This window comes from Capra hircus (assembly GCF_001704415.2).
Source record: "Capra hircus breed San Clemente chromosome X unlocalized genomic scaffold, ASM170441v1, whole genome shotgun sequence".
NCBI classification, from domain to species: Eukaryota; Metazoa; Chordata; class Mammalia; order Artiodactyla; family Bovidae; genus Capra; species Capra hircus.
Window position 1 is genome coordinate 58,897,118 of NW_017189516.1, and position 25,908 is coordinate 58,923,025.

A 25,908-nucleotide genomic window follows, 5' to 3' on the forward strand; every position below is an offset into this window, starting at 1 on the left:
TGTTTAGTCGCTCAGTTGTATCCCACTCATTCGCTACCCCATGGACTGCAGCCCACCAGGCTCCTCTGTCCATGGGATTTTCCAGGCAAGAATATTGGAGTGGATTGCCATTTCCTCCTCCAGGGGACCTTCCTGGCCCCGGGATAAAACCCGTGCACTGCAGGTGGATTCTTTACCACTGAGCCACCAGGGAAGCCCAATATAAAGGTAGAGTCTGATAATGCAACTAAAAGATACCACATCTTCACTGTACTCTGTACAGTATCAGAAGGATTGAAATGTCCTTAACCATTTTTCACATTTTTTATGTACCATCACAAAAAATATTAAGACCTCAAGTGCTAGTTCTATGTTACTGGTCAAAAGAGGGTAATTGGACCAGCAAAAGTTTTATCAGTAATAAATATGATCTAGATGAAATTTCACTATGCCATATCATCATATCAAGTCATAATTCTAAAAGATAGAAGCATCACCTGTTTCTAAATATTTGTTATATATTATTTAAAACTATTTATCCTCTTGTTCATAAAAGACTTTCTACATGTTCTGCAAAATGACTTAAAAAGAATAGTTTTTATTTTACCATCCAATTGATCAGCTACTTTCTTTCCATGTGAAAATGTTGAAACTGAAGGAATGACCTGCCATGTGGATCAGTGGGGAGAAGTACATGAGAAGTTCCAGGGATAGGACTCCAGATTCAAACTGTTTAGAATTGTGATCTGTGTGTACAAAAGAAGTTTAAAAAGGTTCATGTTGATGCATGGCAAAACCAATAAAATATTGTAAAGTAATTAACCTTAAATTAAAATAAATAAATTTATATTAAGTAAATAAACATATGCACATGTAAAAACTAAATAAATAAATAAAAATAAAAAGGTGAGGTTGATTGCCATATCCCAAACGTTCCCACATCTCACCATAAAGTTTGTTACTCACTCATATTGTTGGGCATTCCTGGTGGCTGGAGACCTGGGTTCGATCCCTGAGTTGGAAAGATCCCCTGGAGAAGGAAAAGGCTACCCACTCTAGTATTCTTGCCTGGAGAACAGTCCGTGGGGTCACAGAAAGTCGGACACGACTGAGCGCCTTTCTCTTTCTCTTTCACTTTCATATTGTCATAGTCTCTATGATTGGTAGGATGGCTGTGTTCCAAACAAGGATTCAAGGACCCAAGCTGTTTTTTCCTGTTGCTCCACTGTCTTCAACACAAGAATATATTGATTTGGTTATTCACTGCCTCAAAACAACCCCCGCCCTCCCCGCCTCCCAGCTTCGGTGGCCTAAAACAACTACTGCTTTATTCGCTGATGGTCCTGCAATCTGATCTGGGCTCAGCTGAACACTTCTGCTGGCCTTGACAGAGGTCACTCATAAGACTTCACTCAGCTGGGAGGTTGTCTGGAAGCTGGGTTGAGCTGAGACATGGGGACACCTAAGCTCTTCTCACGCTCCATGTGGCCTCTCCAGGTGGTCTCTCCAGTAGAGTAGCCACAGTTATGACATGGTGGTTCAAGGGTCCCAAGAATGCAAAAGTGGAAATTGCCAGGACTTCTTAAGTCTTAGGTCCAGAATTATCTCACTGTCATTTCTGCCACGTTTGACTGGTTAAGGCACATCACAGAGATGGTCAGAACTGAAGAGCAGGGGATGCTCGGGCATGAATATTGAGAAGTGTGGCCCATGCCTGGGATGACCTCATGTAGCTTTGAGAGATGTTGTCTCCAGGTTTTTATGAGCCAAGGCTAGAAATGAAGCCTATCACTTCCTCCTACAGTCCACTGCTTAGAGTTTAGTCATATGACCACTACTCTGTACAAAGGAGACTGGGATGGGTCATCTAGCTGAGAGCCCATGAAGAAGTCTTCGTGCAGCCTGTGAGTCTTTTCCTCTGTTTCTCTATCTCCATGACCACACCCGTAAAATGCAATTGTGGGAGTGAATGCATTCCACATGTGTAGTGCATATCACCTAATACATACGCAATATTTTCAATTATTATTATTATTTTCTGTTTTGCAATGAATATTTGATTTTATTCTGTTTAAATCAGCACACATGGGAATGGATGCCATGCAGAGGAATCTGAACTTTATCCATGAGCTAAAGAGGAGACATCAAAGGGTTTTAAGCAAAACAGTGGTATCATCAGAAATGTGTTCACTCCAAAAGTTTGAGAGTGGTTCTATAATATTTTTGCCCTGAAACTGCAAAATGTCCCTAGTGATATAAACAGCAATAATCCAGAATAAGAGTCAGGAGTAAATGCTTAATGGCTTAGATTTTGAGGCTGTAAATTGTTGCTTGGTATCCTTGGCTAATCAAGAGTTAAGTGGGTAAAAGATTACCGTGTTCCTGGCATTTTTTTCTGGATGGCAAAACTCTTCCAGAGATTGGACCTTATGACTGCTTCCTGATACTTATTTCAAAAGCTGGTTGGGTGACTTTTTGGCCTCTTCTTGGTTCTACTTAAAGAGTATTTGAATCTTAAAGAAGATTCCTTATGTCACCCTTGGTTTTTCTGGCTTGAATGCATTTTCCCAAAAAATGCCAGAGATACTCAGCTTCTCCATTATTTCTGCATATCCTCTCAAGGCTTGACTTGTTTCCACTGTTAAAACAAACCAGGAATTTCACAAGACATTGTCTCTTGAGATTACTTGAGATTAGCCACTTGAAGAAGTGCTCACTTTCACATGAAACGTTCATGGACCTGACAGTGTGTATCTCCATCAAATGAACAGGCCACTCCAGGCTTAGGTAATTGTACTCATTAAATCCCTGTGTCTGTTTCTTACTGAACACCATGACGTGGCTCTGACTACGGCTGCTTGTGAACTATGGCTTTGTCTTCCAGCCAATTTCATAGAAAAACTTCAATATAGTTGGGATCACAGCTGCATTACTTATGAGCTGTGAATTTGGGAGTAAGTTACTTAACCTCTTCAGCTTCTGTTTTTCATCTATTATATGAGGATAAAAATGTAAACTACTTTTTATAATTCTTTCATCAGTTAAGTGAGTCAGTGCCCATAAAATGTTTAGAACAATATCTGACACTTAATAAGGGCTCACTGAGGACTACAGGCTGTTTCCATCTATTCATAAACTGAAAGATCACTTGCCTAACAATGACAAATGAATTGCATATTTATCATTTCCATGCAAAGTAGCATATTAAATAACTTTGATTGGTGGGTCTAAATTCCATAAATGAGTATTCAGATTACATGAACCTTATTCACTATCTGCTGAAATGATGACTTTTCAACATCTGAGTTTTGAGGGTAGTGGAGGTGAGGGTATATGCTACAACAGGCAAATTTTTACTCTGAATTTCTCTTTAAGTGTAATTGTTCTAGTAAAGAAAAACATCTGATGTATTTTATTGTTTTTAAATTCTTTTCTCTCACTAAATAAATATCAGGAGCAACAGAAGCTGCGTGTGGCTTATTTCAAGTGATGATTAACCTCACAGAATCCTAGTAAAAAATGTACCGAGTCCCTAAATTTTGAGTCAGTAAGCTCTTCCATGAAATCATTGCTCAGTTTGTCAGTTATAATCACAGTGATTCTTTTGTTGGAACTCACTTGCGACCACAGGAGAACTATAACTTCATATTGACTGGAAAACAAAGATGTCTTTTTGAGTTATTTTTGGTTCCGTGCCATGTGGAATACATGGAGATCAAGGTAATTAGTGATCACGGTATGTTTTTAATGTTTCCTTCTCTCTCCGTTCTTCAAGGCTGTCTCCCCGCTGCCCCCACCCCCAACCTGCACCCTCTTAAACGGGGCCACAGTGGCTCCCCCGACTCTGACCTCCACACCCCCTGTGCAGGAAATGAACAACTTCTCAAGGACTATTGTTTTACAAAGAGCGTAAAATTCAGAGCATGTGTTGTGCTTCAGTATAAGGGAGAATGAAACCTTTTTGTTTTTTTAATGTTTCTTTTTTAACTAGTGTTAGAAAAATGAAGAAGTCAGTGTTTTTAAAATGGAATGTAAGAATTGAGACTTTATCCTAAACAAAGAAAGCACCCTATGTGCTTTATCACGCTCTCAGAGGTTTTACCCGAGGCTTCCGTCATTCTTTGGTTGATTCCTAATAAGGACAGTTTGCACAGTTACAATCCAATTACCATTTGTAGATCCCTGTGGAAAAGGGGATTTTTTTAGAGGAATCCTTTTCTAACTCCAGAATATCTCTTCAAAATAGTCTTATTAAAATAAAAATCAGGAAATCCAGTTTCAATTTCTCTGCATTCTTTTTGTTCCTCCCCCTTAACACTGCTTTCACACACACACACACACACAGTCACTCGCACACTCACTCACTCACTCACTCAGTGACACAGCCTGTCTCCATTCTGAAGGGACAGGAACTTCTCAATGGTCCGATGAAAAGATAGCATTTTTTTTTTGGTCCCGAGACGTATGGTAGCGGAGGTCTCTGGCAACAAAAGGTATCGTGGGAGTCACAGCTATGCCAGCTGGGCCACTTCTCAGACACTCGCTGCAATCTGCCATTTCAGGATGTATTTTTCATCAAAAAAATAATTTTTTTTAAACAGACTCAAGTTCCTACTCCAAGCTTAGCTCAGTGAAATTAGAGAGGACAGCAAAGACACAGCTGAATGTAATTCATGGGTAAGCAATATAAATATCTATACTTCCTCTTTTCCAGATTATTGTGATATAGTGTTGTGATTCTTCCACATTTGTCTTGTGATTTGGGAAGAAAAGTGGATTGATTAGTGTCTGAGATGTGTGACAGCTAAGTCTGTCTGTGCCAATGGAGATTTATGGGAACATTATTTTTAGATTGATTGATGATATTGGAGCAGCTTGAAATGAGCAAATCGGACCAGAAAGGAGCGTGCCGTGATGAAGTGGATCTGGGCTGATTTCTACAAAGATTCAGCACAGGCTGTTTTCAGGTCTGAAAGGGTAAAGTAGCTTATGTCCCCCTCTAGACTTCTTAAACTCAGGGCAAGGTTTTAGTTGCCGTGGCTATGATAAATACGGGCTTTGCAGAACAGCTCAGACATTAGATAAGCCTAATCATAAATAGAATGTGTTCTGCTTTATAAAAGAGTAAAACCTTAAGCTTTTGGATTTTTACATAATTTCTGGTTTATACTATTATAAGGGTATGTCTCAGAATGAAAAGATTCGGTGGTGGAAAAGGCAGAATGTGACTCTTACAATGCAGATCCCACTGCTACTGTAGGGGTCACCTAACTTCTTTGGATTTTTCTTTGCTCCTTTGCAAAGGTAGGGATTGGACTGATTCATCAGGAGAAGTGGTGAAATACATATGGTTGTGAGTGACTAGATTCTGGAATCTACATCCTGGCTTCAAATTCCAATTCTGCCATTTACTAGGTGCGTGATCTTGACACGTTAAAATAATCTCATCTGAAATATGGGAATAATAATGGTAACAAAGTTCTTAGAGTTGTTGTAAGAATTACATGAGTTAATATAAATAAAGGACTTAGAACAGTAGCTAGCAGAGAGTGGACAATGTTAGCCATATCTCCAAGGTCCAATCCATCTCTGGAAGTCTGTCATTCTAAATTCAGTGAACTAAATTTAATTATAGAAAGACAAGCAAAACCATCAGCTGCTGGAGCTGTCATTGAGAAGTTTCTAATTCTTGAAAGGGTCTCCATTTTTCCACACTCTTGGGATCTGTGCAGGCTCTTTTATCTCTTCCCCATCCAAGATTCAAGTGAATCTTAAAACTCAGAATTAAATCGGTGGCTGGTAGACAAGTCCACAATTCAACTCAGGATACACAGAGATGAAACTGGCCTTTTGTTCTGACGTTTTCACCTTTGGGAACTTCGAATATGTGGTTGTGTCTCTTCCCTGCCAAAGGTTCTTTCCACTGAAACAAAATGTATGCGTGAAACAAGATGTGATGAGTGACGTTTGGGAGTTTTTTTGTTTGTTTGTTTGTTGTTTTTTGAGTGGTGGTAGCACAGCACTGGGTTTCACAGTGTTCATTTCAATTTTGGTTTATCAGTAATCCAGACAAATAGGCCATTTGCAGAGAACCACTTTTATTTCACTCCAGCTTTTACATGCTTTACAATGTCCCCAAGTCTTACTATGTCATGTGATATCTTTATAGGTTCTTTGGGATGTTGCCCAGAGAAACAAAATCTTGAGAGGAGAATGATGATCCCAAAGAGAAACCCTAATCATAGGTGTGCCTTTACTTTTAGTTTAGTCCAGGGGCCAGCAAACTTTCTCTATAAAGAGTCATATATTAAATATTTCCACCTTTACAGGCCAGACAGTCTCTGTTAGAACCACTCAACTCCGCCATTGTAGTGTGAAAGCAGTTGTAGACAGTTCCGAAAGGAATGACTGTGGCTATGTGCCAATAAAACTTTATTTGCAAAAACAATCAGTAGATGGGATTTGGTTCACAGGCAGTAATTTTCCAGGCCCTGGCTTGTCATCATCCCCATTTCATAGATTAGGAAAACAAAGCATGGGGAGAGAAAATAAGCTTGTGAAAAGCCACATGGCTGGAAAGTGGCAGAACTGGGACTCAAGCCCAGGCAACCAAGCTTGCCAACCTTTGCTTTTAGCCACTGCCTCAAGCTGCCCCTGTGTCAACTCATACTTGTCTGGGATGCTCATCTCCTGATATCTGCCTGGCTCATTACCTCACCTCCATAAGAGTTAGTTCAAATTATCACCTTCTTAGTAAGGTTGCCCTGGAAACCTTCCCAACACTCCTGATGCCCCTCACTTTCCTCTACCTTCTCATTTTCTTTGGGGCTTATCACCTTATCACTTGCTGTGTAATCGACTCATTGATTATGTTTATTTCTCATCAGTTTCCTCCACTGGCCTAGACACTCCATGACAGGAGAGCTCTTTGTTTTGTTCCCCAATGAATCCACAGTATCTAGAACGGTGCCTGGCTTTTCAAAGGTACTCGTTAATATTTGTTGAATGAGTGAAGTCCATTTTTCCATCATGTTACTCTAACATATTTTGGCACCTCTTGTACTAGCAATCAATAGCTAATATACTAAGGCAAAAAGTAAAAATGCACTGTTATACCAACCAAATTTTCAGAATTTTCTAAAGTGTCTGCTTTTGAAAAAAAGCAGAATAGATAAATAATACAAAAAATTAAGCGAGATATAGAAGTATTAAATATTCCTAAAGACCTGTTGAGAAGGAGTGCTAGAAGAATCAAGAGAAGAAGAATTAGCAAAAGTTATTTTGTTGAGGTCAGAAAGGAATAACCCCTTTGACGAGCCCAAACAGGAGTGTGACAGCTATGCAAATACCCTCAACTTTGCCCGGAAACTCATGGGGAAGGGATTTCCTTGTCATTGGAGATGTGTTTATTTTGGAGTTCTAAAGAACTAGGCAGCCCTTTTCAGAAATGTGGTTGTGAGCCTGGTGTTTAAACTTATGCCATGCTTCAGCAAGTATTAATTATTAGTAAATGACAGGTGGCCACAGTAGAAGACAAAAGATATTCAGCCCCTGGCATGGTTTATCTAAATGGCATGCCAGTTTTCCCACCCTTAACTTACTGATCTGGTCTTTTCTTCTGCTTCTCACCTATGTGGAATCACAATCCCGCTGTGCATGTGTGCATGCTAAGTCGCTTCAGTCGTGTCTGACTCTATGCAACACTATGGCCTGTAGCCCACCAGGCTCCTCTGTCCATGGGATTCTTCAGGCAAGAATATGGAGTTGGTTGCCATGTGCTCCTCCATCTTACTCATAGTAGAACTGTTTATTCATGAATTCAACACACATTTCTTAAAGAGTTTTTGATATCACTAAAACTGCTAAGTTTTTGAAAGGGAGGCCAATTTAGAGGAATGATGGTTAAAATTAATTATAACTTTGTGTGTGTGTAAGCATGCTTAGTCACTCAGTCCAATCTGACTCTTTGCGACCCCATGGACTGTACCCCTTCAGGCTTCTCTGTCCATGGAATTCTTCAGGAAAGGATAGTCAAGTGGGTTGCCATTCCCTTCTCCAGGGGACCTTCTTAACCCAGCAACTGAACTCCAGTCTCCTGCATGGCAGGCAGATTCTTTACCATGTGAAGTCCAATTATAACTTTAATTACCATGTATTCAGGGCTTGCTGGGAACTCATACACACTCAGCAAGCAATTCACTTGCATTGTCTCATACCATCACTACAAACCTGGGAGTAAGCATTATTCTTTGCTCCATCTTATTTATGAGAAAACTGAGGCTTAGAGATGTTCTGAATCATGCCAAAGAGCTCATAACCATATGAATCCAAGTCTTTACTGCCATCCCAGTGGGTCCCAATCTTTATTGTGCAAAGATGAGAATCTTCTGAGGATTCTGGTTTATGGCGAAGGTACTTGGGCCCTGTTCCTTGTGACCCTAATTCCCAGAATCTGCCTTAGAGCCCAAAAACCTACATGTTGACAAGAATCATCTGCCCAGGTAATTCTACTGCCCCAGGTCTACAGGCCGTATTTTGAGCAGCCTTGCATCACTTCTTGTTGGCTCACTGGGCTTTGGGAAGTTTACAGTTGGATGAGGTTAAAGAGATGCTGCAATTAGAGACGAGTCTCAAGGACATAAGAAAACAATGTGGTATAGACCAAAACCAAAATCATTTCAGTCAATTTTATTTCATGGGAAAATCAAGTCTGTTTGTAAAGATGCGATTTAGCTCAGAAGAATGACCTTTCTGAATAAATCACAGATATTAGATGGTTGGTTTTTCAGTTTGCCTTTTGCTTCTTTTTTCTCAATGTGGAGACATATACTTCTGGTGGGAAGGAAATCTCTTTAGTTAATGCTTTCGGTGATTTGTTCTCCAGCTAATGAAGATTTGAGGCTTTTTTGTTTGCCTCTTTTAAATTGGCTTGTGGCATTTGTCCTTCTTAATGCTAATTCTAAATAACTTCTAGGATTCTGTTTATTTATATAACATACAGAAAACTACATGTATAATATACATAATCATGGATAGCATGCATAAGGGTATATATAAGGGTTCATACCTTTGATGATAAACAAAACTGATACTTGAGTGTTAATATCTTCTGACACCATCATTTTAAGGAGATGGCGTGTGATTTGGACCTAAGAGCAGACCTAACTCATGCTAGGCCAGGTTTTCTCCATCTCTGTATTGTGAACATTTGGAGCCAGGTAGTTCTTCATTGTGGGCACAGGGGGCTATCCTGTGTATGGTAGAATGTTGAGCCAATCCCTGATGTCTACTCACTAGTTGCCAGTAGGAAACCCACCTGAGAGTCATGATAGCCAAAAATGTTTCCAGAAATTGCCAAATGTCCCCTGAGGGGGCAAAATCACCCCGAGAACCACTGTGCTATATCCTTTTGTTCCCCTTTATTAGTGCTGCCCCATGGTATCCCAGAATGAAAGGATATTTTTAAAAATATCAAGGTCTTTTGTCTATCCAGAAACATTGGGTCACTTTCAATCTCACATTTATGAAATGAAAGCAAATTAGAAATCATCCACTTTCAATCTAAAAGAAAAAATCCTGTGACAACCTCTCAAAAACTGGATCCGGAGAGCCTTAAAATGAGTCATCCACTTATGAGATAAACAGTCACCAAAGAAAAATGCTGGCCTGGAGTGTGTATTTCAGAATTGAAGAACAGCCAGAAACATTCTAGGCTGTGCTGGTGGGCTTTGGCACGCTTCTGGGTGCTTGTTTATTGCTTCGTGGCCCATGTAGTGAGTGTCACAGGGCAACACTGACCTTTGTGTTTGTGTCTTCTTGTTCATAAGAGATCTGATGTGTGAGTGTGAGTGTCATAGTTTCATTATTCCTCAGCTCTCATATTCTTACACTTATTTTCTGCCCCCGTATACTGGCATTTGGGGGCTCATCTACAGGCTTTGTTTCAAAAGACTGTTTCTTAGCAATTTATTCAAATCCAGAAGATATTCTCCCTCATAGGCACAGTATTACATGAGTTGGTGAGTTTCCAATTTCCTATTGGACTCATGATGTACCTTATCCATGTAGTTCTTAGACTGACAGATATTTATTATTTGTGAATTATTTTTTCTTCAGTGGTAATTAATTCCTATGTACTATCTTGGGTACTGGGAACACCAGGGTCAGTAAAGCAGATGAGGCTCTTGCTCTCATGAATCTAGCTGATACATGTAGCTCATGATGCAGGGTGCTAGGGACTGGGTCTTGGCCATGTGAGAGCAGATGCCAAATAAATGTGCATAGGGGCCTAAGTGACCCCAATCTCTTTATATCAGGGGTTGGCAAACTACAGTCAGTGGGCCAAATTGTTTTTGTATGATCTCCATGCCTAGAAAGCTTTTTGCAATTTTAAATGGTTGAAAAAAGTCAGAATAATAATATTTTGTGACTTGAAAATTATGATATTAGAATTTTAGTGCCTATGACTAAAAGATGCTTACTCCTTGGAAGGAAAGTTATGACCAACCTAGACAGCATATTAAAAAGCACAGACATTACTTTGCCAACAAAAGTCCTTTTAGTCAAGGCTATGGTTTTTCCAGTAGTCACGTATGGATGTGAGAGTTGGACTGTAAAGAAAGCTGAGCGCTGAAGAATTGATGCTTTTGAACTGTGGTGTTGGAGAAGACTCTTGAGAGTCCCTTGGACTGCAAGGAGACCCAACCAGTCCATCCTAAAGGAGATCAGTTCTGGGTGTTCATTGGAAGGACTGATGTTGAAGCTGAAACTCAGCCACCTGATATTTGGTGGCTCAACTTTGGCCACCTGATGCGAAGAGCTGACTCATTTGAAAAGACCCTGATGCTGGGAGAGATTGAGGGCAGGAGGAGAAGGGGGTGACAGAGGATGAGATGGTTGGATGGTATCACCAACTCAATGGGCATGAGTTTGGGTAAAATCCAGGAGTTGCTGATGGACAGGGAGGCCTGGCGTGCTGTAGTCCATGGGGTCTCAAAGAGTCGGGCACAACTGAGCGACTGAACTGAACTGAACTGATGACTAAAATTTTATTGGAACTTTTGTTTACATGTGGTTTATGGCCGCCTTTGTGCTGCATTGGCAGATCTGAGTAGTTGTGACAAAGACTATATGAACCACAAGCCTGAAATATTTACTATGTGTAACTTTCTAAAATTCTAATTAGTGGGGAAAGTGCTTTCAGGATTCTAGTCTTGGAAACTTTCCAGCTTAAATCATTGGCGGGATACCTATAGTGTGAAGCAGCACTTTAGCACCAGGAGATAAAAATCTGACAGGTCGAGATCTACCTTCTACAGTGTTTGGGAGCCTATCGTCATCTGAACTCAGTCCCCTTGACCTCACCAACATTCTCTTCTAATGCTCCCTCTATTCCTTCTCTGTTAGTTTCCTATTTATCACTAATGTGGCAAATTATCATAAATCGAAAGCATCAGAAATCTAATGTCATACAGTTTTGGATGTCAGTCTCACTCCACTGAGACCAAAGGCTGCATTCCTTTTGGGGGCTCTGGGGGAGAATCTGTGCCTTGCCTTCTCCAGCTTTTAGTAGTTGCCTGCATTTCTTGGGTTATGGCTCTTTCCTCCATCTTTAAAGCTGTCAGCCTAGTATCTTCAAATCAATCTCTCTCTCTCTCTCTCTCTCTCTCTCTCTCTCTCTCTCTCACACACACACACACACACACACACACACACAGCCACCTCTGCCTCCCTCTGGTAAGGACTCTTTGATGACGTTGCATTCGTCTGGATAATCCATAATAACCTCACTATCTCAGGATCCCTTAACTTAATCACAGCTACACAGCCCCTTTTGCCAGGTAAGGTAACATAGTCACAGGAATTAAGAGGTGGCCATCTTTGGGGGCAGGGGCTGTTATTCTGACTGCCACACCTTCTGTCTAGTAACTCCGCACTGTACTTCTCTCTGCCTCCACAGAACTTGACTCCAGGCTGAAGAGCATCTCTCAAGCTTTGTATCCACCAGCCAGGATATTGTAGTGGCTAAGAGTATAGGTTTTCATCTCTGAGTGTCAGGTTCAAGTCATTTGTTGTTGTGGTTGTTGAATGAATGAGGAATGAATGAGGTTATGGCATCACTGCATTTGTTCAATAAAAGAAAGCAGAACACGCTTACTGCTGGGTGCCTTAAAGCTCACGTTTTGTTCAGAAAATCACATCTTGTGGTAAATTTGCATCTTTCTTGGGTGGTAGTTAATGTCTTGAATGTTCTAGGAAGAAAAGACTTACTAGAACCCAACCCAAATCTGGTCAACATTTGAGCACAGTGGTTCTCAATCCTGATTGTGTGGGCCAATCAGAAAACCATATATATAGGTGCTCAGCTGCAGAGCAGATACCTGCCCCAAAACTTCTGTGTGGTCATTAGTCTAGTCTCTGTCTTTGCTCATATTTGACAGTTTTCATAATATAAAGACAAATATATTTTACACACATAAACACTGTAATCCTGGGAATTCTAGGAAAAAGCAACCAGGAGATGTGGACAGCTCATGGACTGCCCCCCGCCCCAACACACACACACTGGTCTTTGTGGTTCCCATGGGCACCGCATCTGGGGACTCTGTCCTAAGCTGTAGCAACCTGAATGAAGAAATGAGGAGGCAGGAAAAAAAAAAAGGTGATTTCAGACTTCAGGGTAAATGCTTCATTGAGAATACTCTGATTTGAACTTTAGGATAACCTGCATAAACCTTGGATGAATGTTTTGAGAAAAAACTCTTTAATTTTAAAAGATGATGTGGATTGAGACAAGGAAGGTGGATGCATTCGACCAAGTATCCTAAGTCCCCTACATATGAAAGAGCTCTGTTCCAAGATTGAGATCGTAAGTCCAATTTATTCATTAAGTCCAACAAAGTTAGCCTAGGTGCCCAACTAACACAATTGGCTATATAGTACTGTACTGTAATAAGTTTATAAGACTTTTCACACAAATAATACGTAAAAAACAAACACAAAAAATAGCAAGCTTTTATGTTTGCCTCTGGACATCCTGGGCTTGAAATAAAGATATTATACTACTGTACTCTATACAGTTGTTGCTATTTAGTCGCTCAGTCGAGTCTGACTCTGCGACGCCATGGACCATATCCCACCAGGCTCCTCTGTCCATGGGATTCTCCAGGCAAGAATATTGAAGTGGGTTGTCATTTCCTTGCCCAGGGGATCTTCCTGACCCCAGGGTCACTAAATTATCACACCTTAAAAAGCAATCCAACTGTAATTCTAAGACATGTTTGCAGCTTTCCCAGCCATTGTGTTGTGACATTTCCTTGACTCTATGTGTGCTTGGCTCTGAAATTAGACGTCTTTATTCTTAAAATGTCTCTACTGCATTAAGGATAAAAATAAAAATGAAGAACACTGTTCTAAGTCGTTTAGACAGTCACACACCTCCTGACTTTATCTCAAGATACTATGAAAGTAGTTCATAGTATCACAGGGTTTAGCCTGTGAGTTGTGTTCATTTTATAATTTCCCCAAAATGAACCTCGTGTTTCCAACTTAAAAAAAAAAAGTTAAAATTACATGCACTTAATTTGAAACGAAGTCATTAAAAATTCACAATGGTGGAAATATAAACTGGGAACACTGAAAAAATTGGGACCTAGGGGAAGATGGAGATTATTTGATGTCTTATGACTGCTGATTGGCAGGTAGTAGCAAAAGACAATGAGATGGTGGAGAGGATGAAGGGTGATGAACTGAAGTAGCCCATACAGACTTTTCCATGTCTGAATGAACTCTTCAGGCTTCAATTATTCAAGTTTCTGGTACATTATGTCTGTGATTATGAAACAACTTGGTCCATTACCCATAATCAAAAATGTAACTGAATGATATTTTTAAGATGCCACATATTTGATAATACACAGCTTTTGAGATGTCTTCGTAGTCCCTCTTCATTTATTATTTGATAACTTTCTCTCCTAGGAACATTGTTTTTTCAGCCACGTCCTAAGGATGGGGTTAAGAACCAATTGACTCTGGGGACAGTTTTGTCTCCTTTGAGAAATGACTTTTCCAAAGCCTGATCAATGCAGCCGCCATGCTTTCAAGAAAGCGTCCCATTCTTTTCTCTTTCTGGGTTTGTCTGTAGCCTTCTGTGGAACCATCAGCTGCTGCAAGAACTAAAGTCGCAGGAGACAGCAACTCCATACATTCAAGTCTTTACAAATAGACCAAGCCTTTTCTCCCTTTTGGCTAATAATTCCAAATTTTCCAAAGAAGTTACAAATTCTACGAAGTTAAGAGTCATGGGCTATGATGTATAATGGACTCAGAGGAATTTAAAACACCACACTTCATTTTTTATTATGCTAAGTGTAGTCATTTGTGAACAGTTTCCAAAACTATGTATTACTTGATTGCGAAGGAACCATTGTAGTTGAGAGAAGAAGATGAAGGCTCAAGAAAGATGTAAACTGGCCAGATTCTATTTTCCCAGATTTGGGAATGTGTTTTATTTATGTTTTTAGAGATAAAATATCACTTTCAAAATCTGAACATCTTTCTTCTCCACATGCCCCCCCACACACAGACACACACCAGACCTAATTCCCTTCTGCTCGTTCTCATCTTAGTGATTTAGTGTATCATCCTCCCAGTTGCTCAAACCAGAAATGTTTAAGTCATCCTAGATTACCCCTTCCCAGCCCCCTACTAGATACAGTTTGCCCCCAAGCATCTTTGTGGTTCTAAGTATCTCCCCATCTATTCCAATTTCAATCAGCATCCTACCTAGTCCAGTGTCTCTTCTGATCTCTACATCTTTGGCTTGCTTTCTCCCTCAATTCCTTTACAACTGTGTTTCTAGTCCTCTTTCCCTTATGCAAATTTGATCATGTTCCTCTCTTAACCAAGGTTCCTTAATGACTAGCCGCCACTGGCTGAGTAAAATCCTACAGAGACAGCCCTCCAGGATCTGGCCCTGATTTCTATGTGGCTTTACCTCCTGCTGTTTCCTTTCTTCTAGCCTTGTAATTTCCCCTAAACAAGCCTGTTCTCTCAAATTCATTTGCCTTGGCACCCACTGAATTTTTTTTCCAATGTTGCAGTTCTACTGAGCAAACCCTTACTCCTCTTATTCAACTTCAAGCCTCCAGTGAAACACTGACTTCTTATAAAGCCTTCCTTCATCCCCAGGTTGATATCAAAGTCTTTTATTCTAGGCATCCCATTGCATTTGGCTCTTACTTCTAATATCACAATCTCTATATTTCATGGATTGAGTGTGTTCTTCATAACAAAATTCAACTCCTTAAAGACAAGGACTGTTGTCATTTTGATAATCTCAAGCCTAGTACTATTTTTAGCATGTAATAGGTGTTCATTACATTTTGTTCTTAATTATACAGGAGGACATTTGTTGTTGTTTACTCGCTCAGTCGTGTTCGACTCTTTGCAACCCCATGAACCTCATGAACTATAGCCTGCTAGGTTCCTCTGTCCATGAAATTTTCCAGTCAAGAATCTTAGAGTGGGTTGCCAGTTCCTTCTTCAGGAGATCTTCCCAACCCAGGGATTGAACCTATGTTTCCTGCTTTATACGCAGATTCTTTACCACTGAGCCACCAGGGAAGCCCTGGAGGACATAGTAAATTAAAGAAATAAAATGTATCTTGTAGGAATTGGTTTATTTTACTTGAGCCATAAACTATTATACATAGGTTGGCAAATTGTAGCCCACTGTCCAAATCCAGCCTTTCACCTTCTTTTGTAAATGAAGTTTGATTGGCACACAGCCATACCCATTCACTTATCAACTATGGCTGCTTTCATGCCACAAAGGCAGATCTGAGTAGTTTTGACAAAGACCACATGGCCCACAAAGCCTGAAATATTTACTTTCTGGCCTTTTACAGAAAACAGATAGCCAACCCCTGCTACAGATAACAAAGCCATTGGAGGGCATATTTTTAAAATGCTTTTAAAGAATAGGTATGTAATTCCATTTTGACACTTCAGGTAGCAGTAGGCTCCATTTGATACCTAAACTTCATATTTAGAAATCACCAGGGACTTCCCTGGCAGCCCGGTGGTAAAGACTCCACAGTTCCAATGCAGGGGACCTGAGTTCAATCCTTGGACAGGGAACTAAGATCCCACATGCCTTGTGGTAAAGCAAAAAAAAAAAAAAAAAGAAAAGAAATCACCAGCTCATCTGGAACTTCCCATCTGGGATGCACTCGTGTGTGCATGTTTAGTGAAACATAGCCTTCCCTGTGAGGTCTTTCCCAGCGCCCTGCACCCCTCCCCCCAGTCTAACACTGTAAATCTCTGTCTTCTGCTAACACTTCCAGGCCCTTCCCTGCTTTTTCCCCCATCCTTAGCTGTTATTATTCAACACACTATATTCTTTACTTACCCTGGTTTATTTTCTACTCCTGCCAAAGTGGTGCAGTGGTAAAGAATCCACTAGCCAAGGAAGAGACACGGGTTTGATCCCTGGGTAGAGAAGATCTCCTGGAGGAGGAAATGGCAACCCATTCCAGTATTCTTGCCTGGAAAATCTCATGGACAGAGGAGCCTGGCAGGCTACAGTCCATGGGGTCACAAAGAGTCGGACACAACTGAGCAACTGAGCATGCACACCAGAGTATGATATCTCCATTTGCTAAAACAATGAATAAATAAATTAGTGAAATCCTAGATAAAGAGGGGGAAAAAAATCCAAGCATTAGCATACTTCCATTTACTCTTTGGAATGAATCATCTAGGCAGGAATTTGCTACCAGTATGGAAGAAAGGTGTCTTAATGGTCTCTGGGGCCAGTCTTTCTGTCTCTCTTCTTTCAGGTGAATAATTAATAAGGATGATGAAGTCTTTGGGGATTCCTTAATATTTCCCGCATCCACAGCAAATCCCTGGGAGTGTCTGTGGGGCCCAACACTGTTCCTCCTCCCAGAAATTTTCTTGATTATTGAGGAAACAGTAGCTACCTCATCAAAGCTGTTGTGCCCTGGCTGATATCTGTGATTCCTAGGAATTCCTTCTCTGTGAGGGGACATTAGGTTTCAGAGGACTGTGAAGTATTGTTTCTTATGTCATGACTTTCTCACTGTCTGCCTTAAGAGTAGAGATATTCACTCTCAGTGGAATCAGTGATGTATATGTGTGCACACAAACAAACCCAGGATTGTGGGGATCTCTGCTTTGATTCTTTGATGTGGAGTATTTTCACATCAGATGTCTATATGAATATGTACTTTTTATTGACCTATCTCTATATTTAGTACGATGAAAATAACTTATTAGACTGCTATAAAATAGAAACTCAGTGGTCACAATTTAGCATAGAATTTAAAAGCCTAAGTCTTTTTAGCTCAATTCCTGATTGATTTTAAGTCTTGTAAGTTTTACAATTTGGGGGAAATTACCTAACCTTCCTAAGCCTTAATTAATCTAGATTATATTTGTGTACTGTGTTTCCTCAGTTGCTTCAGTCATGTCCAACTCTTTGTGACCCCAGGGACTGTAGCCCACCAGGCTCTTCTGTCCATGGGGATTCTCCAGGCCAGAACACTGGAGTGGGTTCCCATGCCCTCTTCCAGGAGATCTTCCTGACCCAATGATCTAACCCACATCTCCTGCATTTCCTGCATTGCAGGTAGATTGTTTACCCAGTGAGCCACCTGGGAAGCCATATTATATTTATACATACTATATATTACTATCAGAGAATGGCAACCCACTCCAGTACTCTTGCCTGGAAAATCCCATGGACAGAGGAGCCTGGAAGGCTGCAGTCCATGTGGTCGCTGAGGGTCGGACATGACTGAGTGACTTTATTTTACTTTCACTTTCACTTTCATGCACTGGAGAAGGAAATGGCAACCCACTCCAGTGTTCTTTGTTGTCCCCTTCTCATGCCTTTCATCTTTCCCAGCATCAGGGTCTTTTCTGATGATTCAGTTCTCCTATTTTGGCAGTCGCTTTTTTTTTTTAAATAGTGATTAGAGTCACCCTGATGGCTTATACAGTAAAGAGTCTGCTTACAAAGCAGGAGACCCAGATTCGATCCTGGAGAAGCTTCTCCTGGAGAAGGGAATGGCTACCCATTGCAGTATTCTTACCTGGAGAATTCCATGGACGGAGGAGCCTGGAGGGCTATAGTCCGTGGGGTCGCAAATAGTCTGGGCATGACTGAGGAGGTTCGGCACTCTATTTCATTCGACATTATAGTGAAACTTCTCTGTGTCAAATCCAGCACCCATATATCATTATCTTAAGCTGTCAACAAAATCCTTATTGAGAGGAAATCAGAGTGTCGAGGAGGAGAAAATATGGAGTCACGGGCCTGGGAACAAGGGACGAGAAGCTGGCTTCCCGTGAGCTGGGGCGGGGAAAGGCGTGAATTTCGGGGGTGGAGACTCAGGGTTCATTTGCATAACCAGCATGCACTGCACGCAATATAGATTGAATTTACTATCTTAATTCATTATAGATTTCTTTTAAATGTAATATTTCGATGAAAGAACCTTCACGCACTTCAGTGAAAAGATCTGCCACAAACTCTTGACCCAGAGTTACCCTTGACGCTGCTCACCCAAACTGTGTTAGGAGTGCTCATTCTAAAGGTGGGTCTTTTGTGGTGCGTTTAGTATGCGTAGAAATATAAGCTGTCTGGTTACTAATTTTTGGAGGCTTTGTCAGGTGGATGAAGCCAACATGGTGTATACAAAAACAGATCTTGCGAAATGAAAGTTTTGAGACAGGTGTATTTTTCTGGGGTTGTTATACTTAAGAGGTTTCTATTTGTTTATTGTGTTAGGCTTTGGTCTGCTCAGTTGATTCTCTCAGTCGTGTCGGATTATTCTGTAACTCCGTGGACTGCGGCTTTTCGGGTTTCTCTATCACCCATTCCCAGAGCTTACTCATGCCCTGCGAATCCATGGTGTTATCTAACAATCTCATTTTCTGTTGTTTTCTTTCTTTTCTAACTTTTAGTCTTTCCTAACATCAGGGTCTTTTCCAATGAGTTGGCTCTTCCCATCAAGTGGCCAAAGTATTGGAGCTTCAGCTTCTGCATCAGTCCTTCCAATGAATATTCAGGACTGATTTCCTTTAGGATTGACTGGTTTGATCTCCTTGCACTCCAAGGGACTCTCAAGAGTCTTCTCCAACACCACAGTACAAAAGCATCAATTCTTCGATACTCAGCTTTATTTATAGTCCAACTCTCACATCCATACATGGCTACTGGAAAAACCATATCTTTGACTAGACGGACCTTTGTTGGCAAAGTAATGTCTCTGCTTTTGAATATGCTGTCTAGGTTGGTCATGGCTTTTCTTCCAAAGCTTTAGTAAGCCTCTTTTAATTTCATGGCTGCAGTCATCATCTGCAGTGATTTTGGAGCCCCCCAAAATAAAGTCTGTCACTGTTTCCATCGTTTTCCCATCTATTTGCTATGAAATGATGGGACCAGATGCCATGATCTTAGTTTTTTGAATGTTGAGTTTTAAGCCAACATTTTCACTTTCCTCTTTCACTTTCCTCAAGAGGCTCTTTAGTTCTTCACTTTCTTCCATAAGGGTAGTGTCATCTGCATCTCCGAGGTTATTGGTATTTCTCCCGGCAATCTTGATTCCACCTCGTGCTTCATCCAGTCTGGCATTTCACATGATGTACTCTGCACAAGCAAATAAGTTAAATAAGCAAGGTGACAATATACAGCCTTGATGTACTCCTTTTCTGATTTCGAACCAGTCTGTTGTTCCATGTCCGGTTCTAATTGTTGCTTCTTGACCTGTGTACAGATTTCTCAGGAGGCAGGTCAGGTGGTCTGGTATTCGCATCTCTTGACTTTGCATTCCAGGATATCTGGCTCTAGGTGAGTGATCACACCATTGTGATTATCTGGGTCGTGAAGATCTTTTTTGTATAGTTCTTCTGTGTATTCTTGCCACCTCTTCTTAATCTCTTCTCTTTCTGTTAGGTCCATACCTTTTCTGTCCTTTATTGTGTCCATCTTTGCATGAAGTGTTCCCTTGGTATCTCTAATTTTCCTGAAGAGATCTCTAGTCTTTCTCATTCTGTCATTTTCCTCTATTTCTTTGCATTGATCACTGAAGAAGGCTTTCTTATCTCTCCTTGCTATTCTTTGTAACTCTACATTCAAATGGGTATATCTTTCCTTTTCTCCTTTGCCTTTGGCTTCTCTTCTTTTTTCAGCTATTTGTAAGCCCTTCTCAGACAACCGTTTTGCATTTCTTTTTCTTGGGAATGGTCTTGATCCCTGTTTCCTGTACAACGTCATGAACCTCCATCCATAGTTCATCAGGCACTCAGTCTATCAGATCTAATCCCTTGAATCTATTTGTCACTTCTACTGTATAATCATAAGGGATTTGATTTAGGTCATACCTGAATGGTCTAGTGGTTTTCCCTACTTTCTTCAATTTAAGTCTGAATTTTGTAATGAGTTCATGGTCTGAGCCAGTCAGCTCCTGGTCTTATTTTTGCTGACTATATAGAGCTTTTCCATCTCTGGCTACAAATAATATGATCCATCTGATTTTGGTATTGGCCATCTGGTGATGTCCATGTGTAGAGTCGTCTCTTGTGTTGTCGGATGAGGCTTTTTGATATTACCAGTGCATTCTCTTGGCAAAACTCTGTTAGCCTTTGCGTGATGGCAATTAGCAGTAGTTTTTTCTGTTACTGAGAAATAAAAATGAAAAAGTTTCCATGTGTTCCCATAAAAGAGAGGAAGCAGTATCTTGAAGTATCTTTCCACATGGTTTTCTTCATGTCATTTTATGAGATCAGGTGACCTAGAAGATTCTCCAGACTGGGATGTTTGCAATTGACTGAGAAAATCCACAGTTAACTAAGAGTGGGTTGGATTTTAGGGACTGAGAGCTGATTTTGGAACACAAAAAATAAAGTTTGCTTGACATTATGACCAATTGAGGCAGAGGCTGAGGTCTGTGAGTCGCAGATCACTGTGTGACCTTTGATGTTTTCTCCCTTGTTCTGCAGGGTGATTTCACCTGGAACAGTATGTCGGGCCGCAGCGTGCGGCTGAGGTCAGTGCCCATCCAGAGCCTCTCAGAGTTGGAGCGAGCCCGCCTACAGGAAGTGGCTTTTTATCAGCTGCAGCAGGACTGTGACCTGAGCTGTCAGATCACCATTCCCAAAGGTAAGGCCCCATTTTGCCATTCCGTGAGGGATGTTGCCAGTCAAACAAATGCTCTGCCAGAGTTACAAGCTGCAGATTCGTCTCAGCCCTACCACTGACTCAGGAAGGAAGCTACAGCTTCTGGGACATTGGCTGGCATGGGCGTCCAGTTTGACAGATGTGTTCAATAGGACAGTTTACATGTCAACTAATATGTTTATTAAAAGGAAGATTGACTTGGGGCATTAAAGGGGAAAGCCACGTGCATCTCAACAGTCTACATGGCTTCAGCACAACCAGTTAAAAAGAAGTTTCAAAAAAGTCCACTTAAAAGATTAGAAGAAAAACCATGTCTACTTCAATATGATTTCAAAATGACCAGTTGAATGGTTTAGCAACCTGTTAAACACGTCCTTTGACCTTATGCAAACCCAGAATCAGTTATTATACCAATGTTAACTTATTTTTATCCACCTGCCATTCTCTGTTAGGGTTCACCACTATAATGCTGAAGCCAGTGCAGGCCTAGTTGTCTGATGTTTTTACAAACACAAATCCTGATTCTACTAGAAATGGGAAACATAAATTTGAAATCCTTTGATCCGTAAAGCCACATTTCAGAATGTTTTCTATTTTCTATAAAGGTACTTTTTAATGTGTGTTAGCATATACAGAAAGGTAATTTGAGGTGGAGTGAAAAGTTGTGATGCTACACAAATAGGGTAAACCTGACATTAAAAGAACATTGGATGCTGTGCCTAAAACTTACATATAAAAGCTAGATTGCCTCGACAGATTTCAGTATCTGCAGAACTTCTCCTTTGTTTTCTTTTATTGAGGGGTTGAGGGAATGCTTCATGAATAGTTATTCATAAAATAATTCATATCATGCATATGCACATACACATAGATATGTAGTTCTCAACCAAGGATGATTCCCCCACCCCCAGGTAGAATTTAGCTTTAGAAGTCTGGTTCCACTTTGAGTTTTCACAGCTTAGAGGAAGGATGCAGCTGACATCTAGGGGTTAGAAGCCAGGGATGCTGAACATCCTATAATACACTGGACAGTTCCCCACAGCAAGCTTTGTCAGGTCCCAAGGGCCCAAGTGTAGAGACTGAGCAACCTGAGTATACATATGAACACATGTGCTTACATTTTGTCAACAACAATGCTGGTGGGGCTATTTTCTGGGCTTATTTGTGGCTAATGGTAACAGTACTAGCGTGGGACTCTGAAGACTAGAATATGAGGACTTGTCTGGTCACTTCCCCTCCACTGGTGAGCTTGTGTAATTCACTTCTCTAGTAGGAGGTTCTTGACTAGAGAGAGCAGCACAAAAACACTGACCACCCAGAATTTTTCACTGGATGATGACTCTCAGGGCCACTTTTATTCTTTTTCTTAAAAAATTCTTAAAAAATTGAAGTATAGTTGATCTACAATGTTATATTAGTTTCAAGTATACAGCACAGTGATTCAGTATAGACTATACTCCAAAGTTATTATAAGATAATGGTTATGGTTTCTTATGCTGTACAATATATCCTAGATGCTTATCTATTTTACACATAGTACTTCATACCTCTTAATCCCATGTCCCAATCTTGCCCATCTCTCTTCCCATTCCAAACCTGTAATCACTAGTTTGTTTTCTACATCCATGAGTCTGTTTCTGTTGTGCTATATACATTCGTTTATTTTTTGCATTCCACATATGAGTGATATCATTCAATATTTGTCTTTCCTGTCTGACTGATTTCACTAAGCATAATATTCTCTAAGTCCATCCACATTGCTTCAAATGGCAGAATTTCTTTCTTTTTATGCCTGAGTAGTATTCTATTGTGTGTGTATGTGTATATATATATACACCCCATCTTCTTTATCCACTCACATGTTATGAATACTTCAGTTGCTTCCATATCTTGGCAATTGTAAATAATTCTGTCATGAAATACTGGGGTACATGTGCCTTGGTTCAGCGGTAAAGAATCTGCCTGCCAATGTAGGAGACGCTTGTTTGATTCCTGGGTTGGGAATATCCCTTGGAGAAGGAAATGGCAACCCACTCCAGTATTCTTGCCTGGGAAATCCCATGGACTGAGGAGCTTGGTGGGCTACAGTCCATGGGGTCACAAAGAGTTGGACATGAGTTAGCAACAAAACAATTTGAATGTGTGTTTTTTTCTAGGTATATACTCAAGCGGAATTGCTGGATAATATGGTAGTTCTATTTTTAGTTTTCTGAGGACCCTCCATATTATTTTCCACAGTGACTGCACCGGTTTACATTCACACAAACAGTGTTGAAGGATTCCCTTTTCTCCACATCCTCGCCAACATTTGTTGTTTGCAGACTTTGTGATGATATCCATTTAGCAGATGTGAGGTGATATCTCATTGTGATTTTGATTTGCATTTCTCTGATGGTTAGTGATGCTGACCTCTTGACCATCTGCATTTCCCTTTTTGGAAAAATGTCTATTCAGGTCATCTGCCTGTTTTTTAGTTGGGTTATTTGTTTTCTTTAATGCTGAGTTGTATCAGCTGTTTTTGTATGTTGGATACATACAACCCCCTTATTGGTCACATGGCAAAAATTTTCTCCCATTCCATAAGTTGTCTTTTTTTTTTTCTTCTTTTTCGGTACTGCATGGCATGTGGGATCTTAGTTCCCTGACCAGGGATCTAACTTGTGCCCCCTGCATTGGAAGCATAGATTCCTAACCACTGAAAGTCCCCATAGGTTATCTTTTTTTATTTTTCAAGGGCAAAATATTAAGTTTAATTACACCCTGTTTGTTTATTTTTGCTTTTATTTCTTCTGCCTTAGGAGATAGATCCAATAAAATATTGCTCCGACATGTTGAAGAGTGTTCTGCCTATGAGCTTTATGATTTCAAGTCTTATATTTAGGTCTTTAATCCATTTTGAGTTTGTTTTGGTATATGGCATGATGAAGTGTTCTAATCTCATTTTTTGGCATTGGCTCTTTTCAAAAAATTGTATGTTTTATTTATTTTTGCTTGCACTGGGTCTTTGTTGCTGCCCTTGGGCTTTCTCTAGTTGTGGTGACTGGGGGCTACTCTCTAGTTGTGGCGTGCGGGCTGCTCATTGCAGTGGCTTCTCTTGTTGCAGAGCATGGGCTCTAGAGCATGTGGGCTTCAGTAATTGCAGGTTGCAGGCTCCAGAACCCAGACTCGATAGTTGTGGCACATGGGCTTAGTTGCTCTGCGGCATGTAGAGTCTTCCCAGACTAGGGATTGAACCCATGTCCTCTGCATTGGCAGGCGGATTCTTTACCACTGAACCACCAGGGAAGTCCTAATCTCATTTTTTGACATGTAGCTGTTGAGTTTTCCAAGCACCATTTTTCCAAGAGACTGTCTTTTCTCCATTGTATATTCTTGCTTCCTTTGTCATAGAAATAGACTTATTTCTGGGCTCTATGTGTCTAATTTTGTATCAGTACCACACTGCTTGGATTACTGTAGTCTAAGGATTAGGAAGGTGATATCTCCAACTTTGTTCTTTATTCTCAAGATTGCTTTGGCAATCCCAGGTCTTTTGTGGTTCCATACAAATTTTAGGATTATTTGTTCTAGTTCTGTGGAAAGTGTCGTGGGTATTTTGATAGGGATTGCATTAAATCTATAGGTTGCTTTGGGTAGTATGGCCATTTTAATAATATTAATTCTTCCAGTCCAAAAGCATGGGATATCTTTCTATTTTTTGTATAATTTTCAGTTTTCTTCATCAGTCTTTTATAGTTTTCAGAGTATAGGATTTTCACCTCCTTGGTTAAGTTTATTCCCAAGTATTTTATTCTTTTGATGTGATTTTAAATGGAATTTTTAAAACTTTTTTCTGATAGTTCATTATTATTGTATAGAAAAGCAACTGACATCTGTATGTTATTCTTGCATCCTGTGGCTTTACTGAATTTGTTGTTTAGTTCTAATACTATTTTGGTGAAGACTTTAGGGTTTTCTATACAAATATCATGTCCTCTGCAAATAATGGTAGTTTTACTTATTCCCATCTAATTTGGATGCCTTTTATTTCTTTTCCTTGTCTGCTGGCTGTGGCTAGGACTTCCAATACTATGTTAAACAGAAGTGGCAAGAGGGGCCACTTTTATTCTTTAAACTGGTATCTTGGACTCTGTTGAAGGTCATGAAAGAGTTCAGGAGAAGGCAGAGGCAGGTTAGGCCAAGGGACTGGTGGGACAGGCACATTTCACTGACTGATGCCTGGCTCCTGTGGCTTTTTCATCGTACTCTACTTGACACCACAACCATAGCCAGTTTCTCCCAGGAGGAAATTCCTAGCCTTGTTATATCTTCTCATGCTAATGTAACAGAGATATTCACCTCAAGTAAGAAGAAAATCCCTTTGGCAGTTGGTGAAAAATGAGTACTAATTGTCATCAGGCTGGGTTGCTGCTTCTTCCTAGGATAATCTCATTCTGCCTCATCTTGTCTTTGTTTGGTTTTAGGTTGGAAACGAAACCTGCCCTTGCTTCCCTATTAATTCACAAGATGGCCAGGTGGGGTCCAAGAGCCCTGTCTCTGTTTTACAAGAACAGATGATCTTTCAGTTCCTAAGAAAAAATTTTAATAGAAATGTTGGCAAGCCCAATTTATAGTGAAGGAAATGATGACTCTAAAAAGTTATATGAAACCCAGGTTTGAGACATATCAGATGAGATATCAAGGAACAAATATTCTTTGTAATTTTGTTTTCAAATCCAGTT

The 25,908-nt window shown here is 40.3% G+C and overlaps 1 protein-coding gene across 5 annotated transcripts in view; it reads left to right on the plus strand.

Annotated features, from left to right (window-relative positions):
• The window catches only part of ARHGAP6 (Rho GTPase activating protein 6), a 532,190-nt gene that overhangs the window by 424,047 nt on the left and 82,235 nt on the right, over positions 1-25,908 (plus strand). For 4 of the 5 annotated variants that reach the window (XM_018043781.1, XM_018043782.1, XM_018043785.1 and 1 more), the window contains exon 2: positions 21,010-21,169. In XM_018043781.1, coding sequence (XP_017899270.1) covers positions 21,010-21,169 — 160 coding nt within the window. Of the gene's footprint in view, positions 1-4,565; positions 4,657-21,009; positions 21,170-25,908 lie in introns of those variants that run through there. The other variant, XM_018043786.1, reaches the window with a different exon arrangement.